This window comes from Martes martes, assembly GCF_963455335.1.
Source record: "Martes martes genome assembly, chromosome: 11".
NCBI lineage: Eukaryota > Metazoa > Chordata > Mammalia > Carnivora > Mustelidae > Martes > Martes martes.
The window spans coordinates 33,706,757-33,722,462 of NC_137899.1; the positions used below are offsets into that span (position 1 = coordinate 33,706,757).

The 15,706-nt window shown below is 39.4% G+C and overlaps 1 protein-coding gene across 1 annotated transcript in view; it reads right to left on the reverse strand.

Moving 5' to 3' along the window:
• Positions 1–15,706, reverse strand: part of ABCB1 (ATP binding cassette subfamily B member 1) — a 107,228-nt gene that overhangs the window by 34,999 nt on the left and 56,523 nt on the right. Inside the window, exons 13-18 of the mRNA XM_080818360.1 lie at positions 15,486–15,689; positions 14,993–15,163; positions 7,180–7,341; positions 6,157–6,333; positions 4,724–4,870; positions 2,141–2,248 (exon numbers count right to left, since the gene is read on the reverse strand). Of these exons, the coding sequence (XP_080674486.1) occupies positions 2,141–2,248; positions 4,724–4,870; positions 6,157–6,333; positions 7,180–7,341; positions 14,993–15,163; positions 15,486–15,689 (969 nt within the window). The remainder of the gene's footprint in view (positions 1–2,140; positions 2,249–4,723; positions 4,871–6,156; positions 6,334–7,179; positions 7,342–14,992; positions 15,164–15,485; positions 15,690–15,706) is intronic.

Here is a 15,706-nt window from a genome sequence, read left to right on the forward strand (position 1 = left end):
ATAAATAAAATCTTAAAAAAAAAAACAAAAAACCAAAAACCTTTCAATAGGCATTGTGTCTCCAGTCTGCACTGGGTCAGACATCATGCTTGTGCAACCTTAAGGAGCCCATTCAAACCCATGAACCAGACACTTGTCTTAAGAAGACACGAAGATCTGCTGGCACTCTCCCAGGGAGTGCTTCTGCGTTAAAGTTTAGAAGGTGGAACTGGCTCCTGGAGTTGTATTTGGAAGATGAGTTCAGGAAGGTTGTTGTTAGCAGGCTTTACCCTCTGGGGGACTCAACAGCAAGTAAGTAGAGCTTGCCTGGGGACAACAGCTTCTTCTGGAAGAAAGAGAGCCTAATAGATTGGTGTAGGATGGACCAGAAGCTCTTCAAGGTCAAACTTTTTTCACGATCCAGCTTTACAAATAAGCTTCTTGCCTCTGAGAATAGAGTCCTCTCATCCACATTTCAAACATTACAGGAAACAATTTCCTTCCTTCAACTTTATCCAGTTGTCTATTTATCACAACAAAACAAAGGAGGAAAAGCCTTTTAAAACTGATGTTGAGACCGGCAGTCTTGACGATTCCTCCAGCTATAATCACAGACACACCAATAGAAGCATCAATAATGGTTGCAATGGCACCTCCATGAGGGAATCCAGGAGTTCCTTGCATATAAGAACCTCCTTATGATATGCAGACTAGCCTTTCCGATTATGAAACATTGTGTATTCAAAGCCGCTAGGCCCTCCTCAAAGCTTCTGGGAAAGAGCTGGGTCTATGACATTTGCTCTTCTTTTATAAGCTTTGTGTCAGGAGAAAAAGATTTTGAAGTCTTGATCTTTCAAGTAGATTTACATTTACATGAAGACGCTTCCAAGAGATGTCTTCACTTTTCCTCATGAGTCAAAGAGGAGTCTCATGTCCTTGCTCCAGCTGGGGCTAGGAAGAGAATGGTCCTTATGAATGTTCTTCTGGGAAGAAAACAACCTCAGTGCTGGCCATGGCTCCTTGCCTATATGGGGACGCGCCTGCCCAGAGCACCAGAGGCCTCTGGGCATGCGTGAACACTGTTGCTCCTCCACTGGGCTCCACGGTTCCGCCGGGCTCTGCCAGACAGCTGCCTAGCCGCCTGCTCCAAGGCTCCTCTCCAGACACGGAAAGGACATGTGACACTGGTCACATTATTCATTTTAATCATCAAGAGGAAGGTACTAACATCCCTACTTTACAGATGAGGAAATTGAGCCTTAGTGTACATTATTTATTTGCCTGAAACCACAAAGTTAGGAACTGGTGCAAAGCATACTCAAACTTCACCTTACCATACTCAACTTTTAGAGCACTGAATTTCTTTGCAATTGTTTCAGCCAAATGATGTGCAGCTGTAAAATCTGACTCTTTACAAAAGGGTCTACAGTTTCTGTTTAGGACGGACATTCTTCCATCATTAAAAATGTTGCTTCTCCTGGAGCAAAAGGTGAATGAAAAACTCTTCAAACATTTTTTAGATCAGTGCGACTTGCTTACCGTGTCTTGCTTTTTGTTGTTTTCAGGATATACTAAGACATGTTGAGGATTTAAACCGACTGGCAGTACTTATATCCAAACTCAAGCCCAGGGTTCCCCTGAATTCCATTTTTGAGTCCCCAGTTTTCATGTCTAATCATCAGATTAGATCAAACACCTTCTTCCCTCTGATTTCATTAATATTTCATTTGGGAGAGGTGAGGGTGGGGGGGGAGAAGGTAAGCAAGTGCTCCAGTGGAAGCAAAACATCTTTGTTTTAAAATATTTTTATTTTTAAAATTTTATTTATTTATTCATTTGTTTGTTGGAGAGAGAGAAAGAGAGAAAGTGTGTGAGTGGGGGAAGGGGCAGAGGGAAAGGGAGAGACAATTAAGTAGGTTCCATGCCCAGCATAGAACCTGAGTTGGGGCTCGATCCCATGACCCTGAGCTAAAATCAAGAGTTGGATGCCTGTGACTGAGCCACCCGGGTGCCCCAAAACATTTTTGTTTTAAATATGTCAAAGAAACTTGGTTGCTAGTAGTCCAATTAATAGAGCAAATTACATAAGTGTTTAGAAATTTCCCCAGCTGAATAAGAATGCATTCCCCAAAATGAATAAAGTGAAAATGCAGACACTTACCTGAAGAAAGAATGTAATAAAAGAAATAATTCCAAGGACTAGAAACAATAAAGAAAACATATTACTATTCTGTCTTTTTGTTTCAGGATCCTCTTCTCTGGTAAAAATCTGTTGAGAAAATATTTACAAGTTTTCAGTTCAAAGACTAAGGAAGTCATTCTGGGTCTGACCCATTTCCCAACAAGCACAATATTTGGGGGTCAAGATAGGCTTAGTATAATGGAAGTCAGGGCTGGTTTCCCTAATGCCAAACCTAAAGGTGTGCAAACTTTGTCTTCCTCAAGGGCCAAGAATGGGTCTGTTGCTCCTAAAGGACCCAATACTTATTCTGCGTATACTTCCTCTTAGAGTAATGAGTGCCACAAGGCCACACCAGATATGCAAAGTAGAAATGAGAATAAATATTGTCCTCTGTTGGGAAACTACATTGTATGGCAATTTGTTGTTTTACACTTTGGACATTGCAAGCTGGAGAGAAATCTGCCAATGCTGTTCTGGTAAACCAGAGAGAGGCAGTCATTCACTGAGCCCACACCCTCGGTAAGAAAGGAGCCTCCTTGAGCCAGCCTCTTTTTCTTTTTTTTTTTTTTTTTAAAGATTTTATTTATTTATTTGACAGAGATCACAGGTAGGCAGAGAGGCAGGCAGAGAGAGAGGGGGAGGCAGGCTCCCCGCTGAGCAGAGAGCCCAATGCGGGGCTCGATCCCAGGACCCTGGGACCATGACCTGAGCCGAAGGCAGAGGCTTTTAACCCACTGAGCCACCCAGGTGCCCCGAGACAGCCTCTTTTGTAGGATGGGCAGTTTAGACAGCCAGCTGACCTAGCACCACACATGGAGATCTTTCCAGAGATGGTAAGAAAGCTAATATGATGTCTTGGGCTTAGAGAACACAGAGAAAAACTACTTCACAGGGAAAGAAAACAAACAACTCCCTCCATAATGGGCCAAAATTGTCTGTAACAGCTACAGTCCTAACCCAACCCAGTAAACGTTATCCTTTTTACAGGAAAAAAAAAATTCTACCCCAAAATAGCTAACAATCAGTGAGCTCTTATCCTATGATAGATATTATTCTATACAAACTCATGTGTACCATTCCTTTTATCCTCACAATCACCTCCTAACATTTATTATCATCATGACTTTACACAGAGGCACAGAGAGGTTAATTAACTTGTTCAAGGTAACACAGCTGGCAAGTGTTGACCCCAAGATTTAAACCTGAACAATCTAACTCAGAGCCCACAACCTTAAACCCTGTGTTACAAACCTTCAACGGGGTGGATGACTGGTTGCCTAACCAATATCTAGGAGTCTGTGTGCTAGCCCTGGGTCACTTGCTTCCAGACTTACCGTGACATGAGGAATGAAGACAATATAAAATCCTTAGGTTGAGTTTTTGTTACACACAGCCAAACCCATTTCTAATGAGTCCACTTCCATTTTTTTTTTTTTTTCTTTCTGATGATGCCACTGTCTATCTCCCTGCCTATACCACAAATACTAGACCAGGAATCAGTTCCCTGGGGACCACCGGCCAAATGTTTCCATAAAGCTTCCATGGAATAGTGCCATGTTCATTTGTTTCTGCACTATGGGTGCTTCTACACTCCAACAGTAGAGCTATATATTTGCAATGGAGACCATATGGCGCCCAAAATCTAAACTGTTTACTCCCTTACCCTTTATAGAAAACGTCTGCTAACCCCTGTCCTAGAACATATGCTCCATGCTATCAAACACTTTATCTCCCTCTTGGCATTTTTTTTTTTTTTACCACCTGGAACAGTATGTGGCACAGAGCCGTCACTGCAAAAATATTTCTTGAATGACTACATGGAACATACGAATACGAATACCAAAGAGAAGTCAGTTAGCCAGGCACGGGGAGACCTGCACATTTGTGTATTTTTTGGTACATCAGAAGTTCGTGTTTGGCCTCTTCCACGCAGGGAGCAACTCCTTTGTCTGTAATGTTTTCAGCTGTTATGGCAAGGGTATCCTCAGCTTGCTATCTGAACATCCACCACAAAACAGAGCATTCCTGCCTGGGCGGTGGCTTTATTGTTAAAAAAAAGTCATCATTAAAAGCAGGTACAACCAACATACATCAATCTTTCAGAATCCATTCCTTTTTGTTTTCATCTGAATAAGTGAGATGGACGTCTTACAGAGGCAGCGTGCCAGGCCTGCTCCTACCCTGACAAGTGGCTACGTCACACCACAGCTCTGTCTCCAGCCAGTCTGACAAACACACCTTGAACTCTCTCTGTGCACCAGGGATAGGACTTTTCATGACGTTTACTCAGAGCCCATGGACAGGTGAGAGACACTCAAGTCAGGTTCGTATCAGAGACTGCTTCAGGAACCTGGGCCCTAAGAGAGCGACTAACTGCAAGGGCAAAGGAAGGCTTGAAAAATTAGCCTTCCTATCCCAAAGCAGACTTACATCCTCAAGGTGCTGAGCTTCATAAGAAGGTACAATATCTTTTGTGGCTTATGTATGCAGCTACAAATAGAAACAGCTCATTCTTTATTCAGGACTCACAGATAAATCCAGAAAATGAACATAAACACTTACCCCTATAATCCTTGAAAATATTACTGAAAATGCTGGTTGCAGGCCTCCATTTATGATAGCACAAATAATACCAACCACAAAATAAGGCCATTCAGTTATATTCAGCTTCAGAATCCTCCAGAAGGAAACCGGAGGTACATTTTCATTCTGGAAAGCAAAATAATACAACAAGCTAGTTATAAAAAGAATTGATACTTTTTATCAATTTAATGAGACACAGTCCTTCAATATGTACCAAACAATTTTTAAAAGATTTTACTTATTTGAGAGAGAGAGCGATTGAGAGAGAGAAAATGAGCAGGGGGAGAGGGAGAGGGAGAAGCAGACTGCCTTGCTGAGCAGAAAGCTGGATGCAGGTCTTGATGCCAGCTGAAGGCAGATGCTTAACCAACTGAGCCACCCATGTGCCCCTGTACCAAAATTTTTTTTTTTTTTTTTTGAAGGGGAACAGGCTCCCTGCCTAGCAGAGAGCCCGATGTGGGACTCGATCCCAGGACCCTGGGATCATGACCTGAGCTGAAGGCAGAGGCTTTAACCCACTGAGCCACCCAGGTGCCCCTGTACCAAAATTTTTAAAGGAAGGTATCTTATTCCTGTTTATGAGTTGATGGTTATTTAATTTTTTAAAAAGTACTGACAGATTCTATTATATTTCTCCTTTATAGTTTAAGAAATAAATGATATTTCCACGAACATTTAACAGTTACCTAACATTTGGAACATGACAGGAGTATTTACAAGTACAGAGAAAAGAAGAGAAGTGTCCACATTTGAAGATCCATTAGAATCTCTTTATATCACAGAGGCCCCTGAATGGCTCAGTCGGTTAAGCATTCAACTCTTGATTTTGGCTCTGTCGTGATCTCAGGGTCTTGAGATCAAGCCCTGTGTCAGGCTCTGCACTCAGCAGGGAGTCTGTTTCTCCATCTCCCTCAGTCCTCCTCCCTCTGGCCCACCCCCGCCCCTTGCACGAGTGCTGGCATTAAGAAATAAATAAATCTTTAAAAAAAAAAATCTTGGGCGCCTGGGTAGCTCAGTGGGTTAAAGCCTCTGCCTTTGGCTCAGGTCATGATCCCAGGGTCCTGGGATCGAGCCTCCCATCAGGCTCTCTGCTCGGCAGGGAGCCTGCTTCCTCCTCTCTCTCTCTGCCTGCCTCTCTGCCTACTTGTGATCTCTGTCTGTCAAATAAATAAATAAAATCTTTAAAAAAAAAAACTTTACATTATAAGTTCTAATTCTAAAATTCTTGTCTTATAAAGTTCATTCATGAATTATAACCTGAAGTCTAAAATGTTGAGATTTTGGTTTGTGGAACATTTTGGGAATAGGAAAGGAGGATTCTGGAGAACTCTTTTTTGTTCCCTCTCCTGCCACCCCAGTGCTAGCCCAGAGGGAGGGCTGAAGACATAACTAACTCTACATCCTTTCCGTACCAAGTCCTCTTTTGTCCCAAGCTTTCTGTCCTGGCCTTGTGGGGCATGTATACTCTTCCGAGTTGATCTTCTCCTTATTAAACTGGATCCCGAGTCTTTTGGAGACATTTCCAAGGCATCAATTTCACTTTTGGATTCACCAATTGCATTTTCTAATTCAATTTCATTTCCTCTTGTCTAAAATAAAGAAGAAATAAGCACAAAAAGGTTAGGCTCAAAAAACAAATAAAAATTACTCACCAAAGATCAGCTATCAAGAAAAGTGGTAGTTTATTTACATCACTGTAGGAAAGGACAAAGTTAAACTGCTGCTGGGGGCATGGGGTTGTGTATAAATGAGTGGTACATTTGAAAATTAAACCCGCTGAAGGGGGATTGCCACTGAATACGCTGAAATAACATGACATCCCTTCCTTGTATAGTACCTTGTCATCTCCTTTTTCTGGGTGTTTTAGGGTTCAATAATATTTGCTTTGGGCCAGTGCTATCAACAGAAATATGGCGCATGCCATTCTGTGACCCACATTTATCATTTAAAATTTTCTCAGTAGCCACATTAAAAAATGCGAGAGAAAAATCCATTTTTACTCTGCATTTGATTTAACCTACTGTATCCAAGATATTAGCATTTCAACAAGTAATCATCGTAAAAACTTACTGAGATATTTTGCATTCTTCTTTTGTACCACATCTTTGAAATCTGGGATGTATTTTCTATTTAAAACACTTCAATTCAGAACAATTGTCACTGAAGTATTCAATAGCCACATGAGGCCAGTGGCTATTACAGTGGATAGATGACCTTTAAACTTTTTTAAACTTTTAATTTTCTCCAATTATCCTTCTTTATTTTCCCTCCCTTTCAATGGGAAGAAAAATCTGGTCTGAATTCCCTAAGAATTTTTCTCACCTATCAAGATAATCAAGTAAAGTAACATTTATTTATAGTACTAAACACAACAAATCAGTTTGTACTTGAGATACTTCAGGAAAACTCTAGACTTGGACTATCTATACCTGTACCTGCATTGTGACGAGTTTGAAGTAAATGCCTTTCTCTTTCATGAGTTCATCATGATTTCCTTTCTCCACAATGACTCCATCATCAAAGCCAGCGATGACGTCAGCATTACGAACTGTAGACAAACGATGAGCTATCACAATGGTGGTCCGGCCTTTTCTGGCCTAAAGAGAGAAAAATTAGGTTTTTGAATACATGGACAATTACAAACAAAAATTTATTCAATTTATATTTACTGAATGCCAATGCCTTGGATATTGTAAAACCATCTAAGCTATATAAGGTCGTCTCTGGCTTCAGTAAATGTTTAGTCAACAGATCATGGTTTAAAATGATGTTTTATTATAATAAAATTATAATGTAATTTTAATAATATTAAATAATATTAATCTTAATTATTAATATTAATAATTATATTATAATAATACAATTATTATACTATAATTATACTTATAGTTATATAATTATAATTATTAATATAATATTTAATGATATTATAATAAATTAACATAAATGTGATAGTCACATATTAACATTAGATAAGCTTCTAAGAATTTTACTCAACCTCTATCAGCCTGAGTTTATAACAATAATCAGGGGCTTATCCAAAATAAAAAAAGCTATAGTCCAGGCACTGGCCAATCAGAGCAGACCCAAGCCAGTGTGTGGTATGAGTACAGACTAGACACCACCAGTCTGGGGACTCCTAGTGTCCCATTTCACAGAACTTCTGGATGATTAAGATGGACAATCAGTGTGAGGCAGCAAAGGCCAGTCTTCAGTGCCAAACTGATCTGACCTCAAATCTTAGCTCTGCCATTTATGAATTCCACAATTTTATCCAAATCTTTTAGCCTGTGTGAGGCTCAGTTTATTCACATATAAAATGGAGATAATATTAATACTGATTTCTTCAAGTAGTTGTGATGACCAAATAATATAACATACACAAAGTTATTATGATAGGTATACAATATTAGTTATTATAATGTTACTTATTCCTAGGTAGACGCATTATGGAAAAACTGAAGAGCTATGCAAATGATTTTAAGTGTTCGGTGTCATTTTTGTTTAATATGGAAGAGGTCAAAAGAGTTTAATATGGAAACAGAACATTCTGAGATTTCTTTCACCTCTGTAACTTTCCCTAAGGCTTTGACTTTTTGACTTTGTATCTCTCTCCAAGAACTAGCAATAAAATCCTCAAACTAACAATACAAGGTTATTAGGATCAATATAAAGAAGAGAAGTGGAAAACTCTGACAAGAAGAAAACAATGCATGTAGAAAAATTAGGTGGTAGCAACTAGAAGTTAGAGAAGATAACGAATCAATTCTTTGGATGTTTTTAAGAAAAGGGGGACATTTGGAATTCTCTCCCCAAAATTTATATTCTAAAGGAAAAATATTTTTTAAGAGTTAATGTAGTTTGGGGTGGGTGGGGAGGGTAGAGGGAGAGAGAGAGAATCTTGAGGTTTTTTTTTTTTAAAGATTTTATTTATTTATTTGACAGAGAGAGAGATCACAAGTAGGCAGAGAGGCAGAGAGAGAGAGGAAGGGAAGCAGGCTCCCTGCTGAGCAGAGAGCCTGATGTGGGGCTCGGTCCCAGGACCCTGAGATCATGACCTGAGCTGAAATCAAGAGTCAGATGCTCAACCAACTGAATCACCCAGGTACTCCTAAAGAAGTATCTTTAGTACAACCTTTAAAATCATTTTTATTTATAATTTAATACATATTTCCACTGTAGAATAATAAGGAAACACAGAGGTAAAGTTACAGATAAGCAAAGTGAAGGAAGAAATTGCAGCCACAATTCCATCTGCCTCTCTTTTGGTTCACTCAGTTTTTAGTAACTTGCTCTTCCCTTCCTCAACAATCTATTAAACGCATTGATAGGATGTTTAAAGGAACATCCAGTGTCATTTTGTTATTAGGAAAGGGGAAAGCTGGAACAAATATGAGTTCATCTGTGAATTCTACTGTGACACTTCTACTCAGGGCACTTCTGGGTTAAAAGGTCTTCACATTCTGGAGAGGAAGATGGTAAAGTAGGAGGACCCTAGGTCCATCTCCTCCCACAAACACAACTAGATAACTATCATATCATCCTAGATACCTGAGAAATCCACCTGAAGACTGAAAGAACAAACTCCACAACTAAGGAGAGAGAGGAGGCCTCACTAAAAAGACAGGAAATTAGGAGATGTGGTTTAGGGAGAAACAGTGCCGCAGTGGTGGTGGAGAAGGGCATGTGTGAGAGAGGGAGAAAGACAGAGAGAGAGGAACACACAGGGAACTCACAAGCAGAATATTTCCCCAAAGCCACTGGCTTGGGAAGCAAGATGGGCTGGATTTTGTGAGTTCTTACAACCATCAGGGCTTAAAGCCTGGAGTTTTAAAGGTCAGTAGGTTGGCTGGGATAAAGCCTGGGGGGCACCGCGCTGGTCCTGGAAAGAAGGCAGACAAATAACCTGGGAGTGGATAGCGTGGAAACCATGACCTGAAAAATGGGTGGGGTACACTGGGGGATATTATTCACTCTTTGCAAAGCATATCCCTGAGAGGCACTGTTTGAGGAGACACCTCTTTGGGAACAAAGGAGCTGGCTGGCACCATTTCCCTTCCCGTCCCCTCAGCATAAACACAGAGCCAGTCACCTGAGGAAAGCAGCTCAGCTCAGACAATGGCTGCCTAAATTGCTTAAACCAAGCCCCACCCTCCTGTGGTCTGAAGGGACTGCCTTCTAAGTCACGCTGGCCTCAGAGGGAACATGGTAAGCCCCTCCTCCAGAAGACCAGCACAAAACCCTGCCCACTCCCTGTCTCCTAACCAGTGAGTTCTACTGGGTCTCAGTTCTGGTAGAGTTGGTATCAGGTCTCATTTCACAAGCAGACAAGAGCACCCCTAGCTAAAACTCACCACATTCAGGCCAGGGACCAAACACTACCTACAGCAGGCAAGGAGAGCCTTTGCAAATGACTGGCCTTAAGGACAGCGCAACCAAAACACAACAGCAGAGTGCACACGGCACACATCATTGACACTCCCTGAAGCACCAGGCCCTGGATACTACATGACCTCTTCTTCATAAAGCCATTATCTTCTGGAAGCAGGCAACATAAATGGCTTTTGTAGCACATAAAAGAAGGTAGAGACTTAGACAAAATGCCAAGATGGAGGAATTTATCTGAAATGAGAGAACAAGTCAAAGCCATGGCCTGAGAACTAAGCAAAACAGAGATAAGTAACATTCCTGATGGATAATTTAAAGCAACAATCATAAGGATATTCACTGGGCTTGAGAAAAGAGTAGAAGACATCAGGGAGACCCTTACCAAAGAGATAAGAGAGTTAAAAAAGAATTAGAGATGAAGAATGCAATAAACGAGTTTGGAAACAGGTATGATGCAATGAACAGCAGACTGGGAGAAGCAGAGGAATGAATTAGTGACCTAAAAGACAAAATAATGGAAAATAATGAAGCTAAACAAAAGAGAGAAAGAAAAATTGCGGAACATGAGAATAGACTGAGGGAACTCGGTGACTCCATCAATCATAACAACATTCATATTACAGGAGTCCTAGAAGAAGGAGAGAGAGAAAAGGGAGCAGAAAATTTATGTCAAGAAATCATAGCAGAAAGCTTCCCTAATCTGGGAATGAGACAAATGTCCAGATCCAGAAGGAACAGAGAACTCCCATCAAAATCAACAAAAGCAGGCCAACACAAAGACATATTGTAACTAAATTTGTGAAATAGAGCGATTAAAAAAAATCTTAAAGGTGGCAAGACAAAAGAAATCCTTAACTTACAAGGGAAAATCCATAAAGTTAGCTGGAGCTCTCTCAACAAAAACTCGGCAAACCAGAAGGGAGTGGCATTATATATTCTAGGTGCTGGATAGGAAAAAATCTGCAACCAAAAATACCCTATCCAGCAAGGCTACCATTCAGAATAGAAGGAGTGTCAAGAAATATGTCAAACAAAAACTAGAGGAGTTTGTGATCACTAAAATGAGCCCTGCAAGAAATATTAAAGGGGACTCTTTGAGTGTGGAGAGACCAAAAGTGACAAAGACGAGAAAGGGTCAGAGAAAATCTCTACAAATAATGACAAAGCAAGTAATAAAATGAAAACAAATACAAACCTATCCATAATTACTTTGAATATAAATGGACTAAATAATCAAAAGACAAAGAGTATCAGAATGGATAAAAATACAAGACCCATCTTTATACTGCCTACAAGAGACTCATTTTAGACCCAAAGGTACCTACAGATTGAAAGTGAAGGGATGGAGAAACATTTATCATGCAAATGGATGTCAAAAGAAAGCCAAAGTAAATACTTATATTGGATAAACTAGACTTTAAAACAAACAACAAAAAAAGAGACAATGAAGGGCATTTTATAATCATAAAGAAGACATTCCAACAAAAAGATATAACAACTATAAATATCTATGTACTCAACAAGGCAGCACACACACACACACAAATATATATATATATTACATATATATGTAATAATATAAAGGTACTAATTGATAATACAATAATAGTAGGGGAACTTTAACATCCCACTTACATCAATGGACAGATCATGCAAACAGAAAGTCAACAAGGAAACAATGGCTTTGAATGACACACTGGACCAGATGGACTTAACAGATGTATTCAGAACATTCCATCCTAACACAGCATTCTTTTCAAGTGCACATGGGTATTTTCCCAAACAGATCACATATCGGGCAACACAACAGGCCTCAACAAATACAAAAAGACTTAAATCATACCATACACCTTTTCTGGCCATGCATAATGAAACCAGTAATCAACCACAAGAAAAAATTTGGAAAGACCACAAATATATGGAGGTTAAACAACATGCTACTAGAGAATGAATGAATCAACCAGGAAATCAAAGAAGAAATAAAAAAAAATTCATGGAAACAAATGAAAATGAAAACAAAACAGTCCAAAACCTTTGGGATATAGCAAAAGCAGTCTTAAGAGGGAACTATATAGCAATACAGGTCTATGTCAAGAAGCAAAAAACAATCTCGATAAACAGCCTAACATTATACCTAAAGAAACTAGAAAGAGAACAACAAATGAAGCCCAGAGCCAGCAGAAAGAAGGAAATAACAAAGACTAGAGCTGAAATAAATGATATAGAAACTAAAATAAATAAACAAACAAACAAACAAAAAAACCAAAAAACAAAAAACCAATAGAGTAGGTCAATGAAACCAGCAGCTGGTTCTTTGAAAAAATTAATAAAATTGATAAACCACTAGCACAACTTATTTTAAAAAAAAAAGATAGAAAAGACCCAAATAAATAAAATCACCAATGACAGGAAAAAAAAACAAGCACCACAGAAATACAAACAATTATAAGTGAATATGATGAAAAACTATACACCAGCAAACTGGACAACTTGGAAGAAATGGATAAATTCCTAGAAACATAAAAACTACCAAAACTGAAAGAAGAAGTTGAAAATTTGAACAGACCCATAACGGCAAAGAAATCGAATCCGTAATCGAAACACCTCAAAAAACAAAATCTAGGGCCAGATGGCTTCAGAGGAACTTATACCAAACATTTAAAAAAGAGTTAATACCAATTCTTCTCAAACTATTCCAAAAAAATAGAAAAGGAGGGAAAACTTCCAAATTCATTCTATGAGGCCAGCATTAACCTGATACTGGAACCAGATAGAGACTCCACTAAAATAGAGAACTACAGACCAATATGACGAGCACAGATGCAAAACTTCTCGATAAAACACTAGCAAACAAATCCAGCAACATATTAAAAAAATCATTCACCACAATTACTGGAGATTTATTCCTGGGTTGCAAGTGTTGCTCAATATTCTCAAATCAATCAACATGATACACCACATTAACAAAAGAAAGGATAAGAACCATTTCATTTCAATAGACACAGAAAAAAGCTTCAGACAAGGGACCACATTCATTGATGATAAAAACCCTGAGCAAAGCAGGTTTAGAGGGAACGTACTTCAACATCACAAAGGCCACCTGTGAAAGACCCACAGTTAATATCATCCTCAACGGGGAAAAAAGGAGCTTTTCCTCTAAGGTTAGGAACACAACAGGGATGTCCACTCTTGTTCAAGATAGTACTTACTGGAAGTCCCAGCCTCAGCAATCAGATAACAAAAAGAAATAAAATTCACAGACCCGCACCCCTGAAGCAAATAATACATTATATGTTAATTAAAAAAAAAAACCACAACCTATTTAAAGGCATTTAAATAATACAATGATTAAAAAGGCATTAGCTGAGAAAGAAAGAAAGAAAGAAAGAAAGAAAAAGAAAGAAAGAAAGAAAGAAAGAAAGAAAGAAAGAAAGAAAGAAACCCACAACTATATGGTCAGCTGGTCTTGGTAAAGCAGGAAAGAACATCCCCTGGGATAAAGTCTCCAATAAATGGTGCTGGGAAAACTGGATAGCAACATGCAAAAGAATCAAACTTGACTACTTTCTTGCAGCATACACAAAAATAAATTCAAAATGGATTAAAGACCTAAATGTGAGACCTGAAACCATAAAAATCCTAGAGGAAAACACAAGTAGTAAACCTCTTTAACGTCAGCTGTAGTAATTTCTTTCTAGGTATTTCTCCTCAGGCAAGGGACACAAAAGCAAAAATAAACTATTGGGACTTCATCAAAATAAAAACTTTTGTACAGTGAAGGAAATAATCAACAAAACTAAAAGGCAACCTACTGAATGGGAGAAGATATTTGCAAATGATGTATCTGTTAAAGAGTTAGTGTCCAAAATATATTAAGAACTTAGAAAACTCAATACTCAAAAAAAAGTGTTCAACCACTATATTGTACACCTGACACTAATATTATACTGTATGTTAACAAACTGGAATTTAAAAAAAAGCTTTAGAGATTCTCATATTCCTTATTCTCACAGAGCTAGGCTGGTTATCACCAATACATGCCAGAGACCAAGCAAACAGTGCCCAGCACAGTGTAAGCTCTCAAACCTGATGTGGGGAATGAGACATGTGAACTCAAGGACTGCAGGAAGGTCAGACTCTGTTGACAGACAAGGACATTTCATGACCCACGTAAGTTTCCAACACCATCAATTCTCTTCCCCTTTCCTGAGGACAAGAGGTTTTGATCATTTCCCATGGGGTCTTCAATGGGTATTTAACATCTTGAAAATTGAATGTGAACCTTCATTACATTTTCCTCTAATTGACAACAGTAAAAACAGAAAACCTAAGTAACGAAGTTATCTCTACAGCCAAGTTTTCAAGATCACAACGAAGACCAATTTTCATTTGAATCTCTCTACCTCGCTGTTTAATTTTAAAATTTTGCAAGTTTCTCTCAGTGAAAGTTTATTTCTACTTAAAAGAATAGAGAAATAAATAGAAACGAAATGAACAGATTCAAAGAGGACTGGAGATGTGATTTTGAAACTTGACAGGATCACATTAGGAACCATCAGAAATGTCATTTTTTAAAAAAATCATTTTCAAGGGGCACCTGGGTGGCTCAGTGGGTTAAGCCTCTGCCTTTGGCTCAGGTCCTGATCTCAGGGTCCTGAGATCGAGCCCCGCAACGGGCTCTCTGCTCACTGGGGAGCCTGCTTCCCCCTCTCTCCCTGCCTGCTTCTCTGCCTACTTGTGATCTCTCTCTCTGTCAAATCAATAAATAACATCTTTAAAAAAAAAATTTTTCAAGAAGAATTAACAGAGGGAAGTCCCTATGCTTACAAATTAGGTTGGTTTGAATTGAGGCTCACAGACCTTATCCAGGGCCACCTGAACCACTGCTTCGCTTTCAGTGTCCAGGGCTGATGTGGCCTCGTCCAGCAGGAGAATCTTGGGGTTTCGAACCAGGGCCCGAGCTATGGCGATCCTCTGCTTCTGTCCACCACTCAGCTGGGCACCTCTCTCTCCAACCAGGGTGTCAAATTTCTACAACACAGAAAATAAAGTGTGGGGGGCAATTAGCAAAACAACAAGCTATGTCAGCTACATTTTAAGATGGGAAGTAATCCCATAAACAACCCACAGGCAATATGATCCAGTTCCTTAAAACTCAGCAATAACCAACCCCAATTTTTACCAATATGCCTACTAGGAATTGATGGTGCTAGATCAAGCTTTAAAATCTGAAGTCATCGTAATTTCTCTTCTTAGGAGTTTCCTTTAATGCATAGTGGATTTCTAACTTCTGCATTAGGCTGGCATTCCAGTCTTTGAACCTCCAGCATGGCGGAGATCGAGAAGGACTTACATTGGGTAGTTTCATGATAAAGTCATAGGCATTGGCTTCCTTAACAGCTTTCTCAATCTCTTCCATGGTGACATTCTCGCGGCCATAGCGAATGTTTTCAGCTATCGTGGTGGCAAACAGCACAGGTTCCTGACTCACCACACCAGTAATTTCCCGAAGGTACCTTACATTGATGGCCCTAATGTCCTGTCCATCAATACAGACCTGAAATAAAAAGTAAG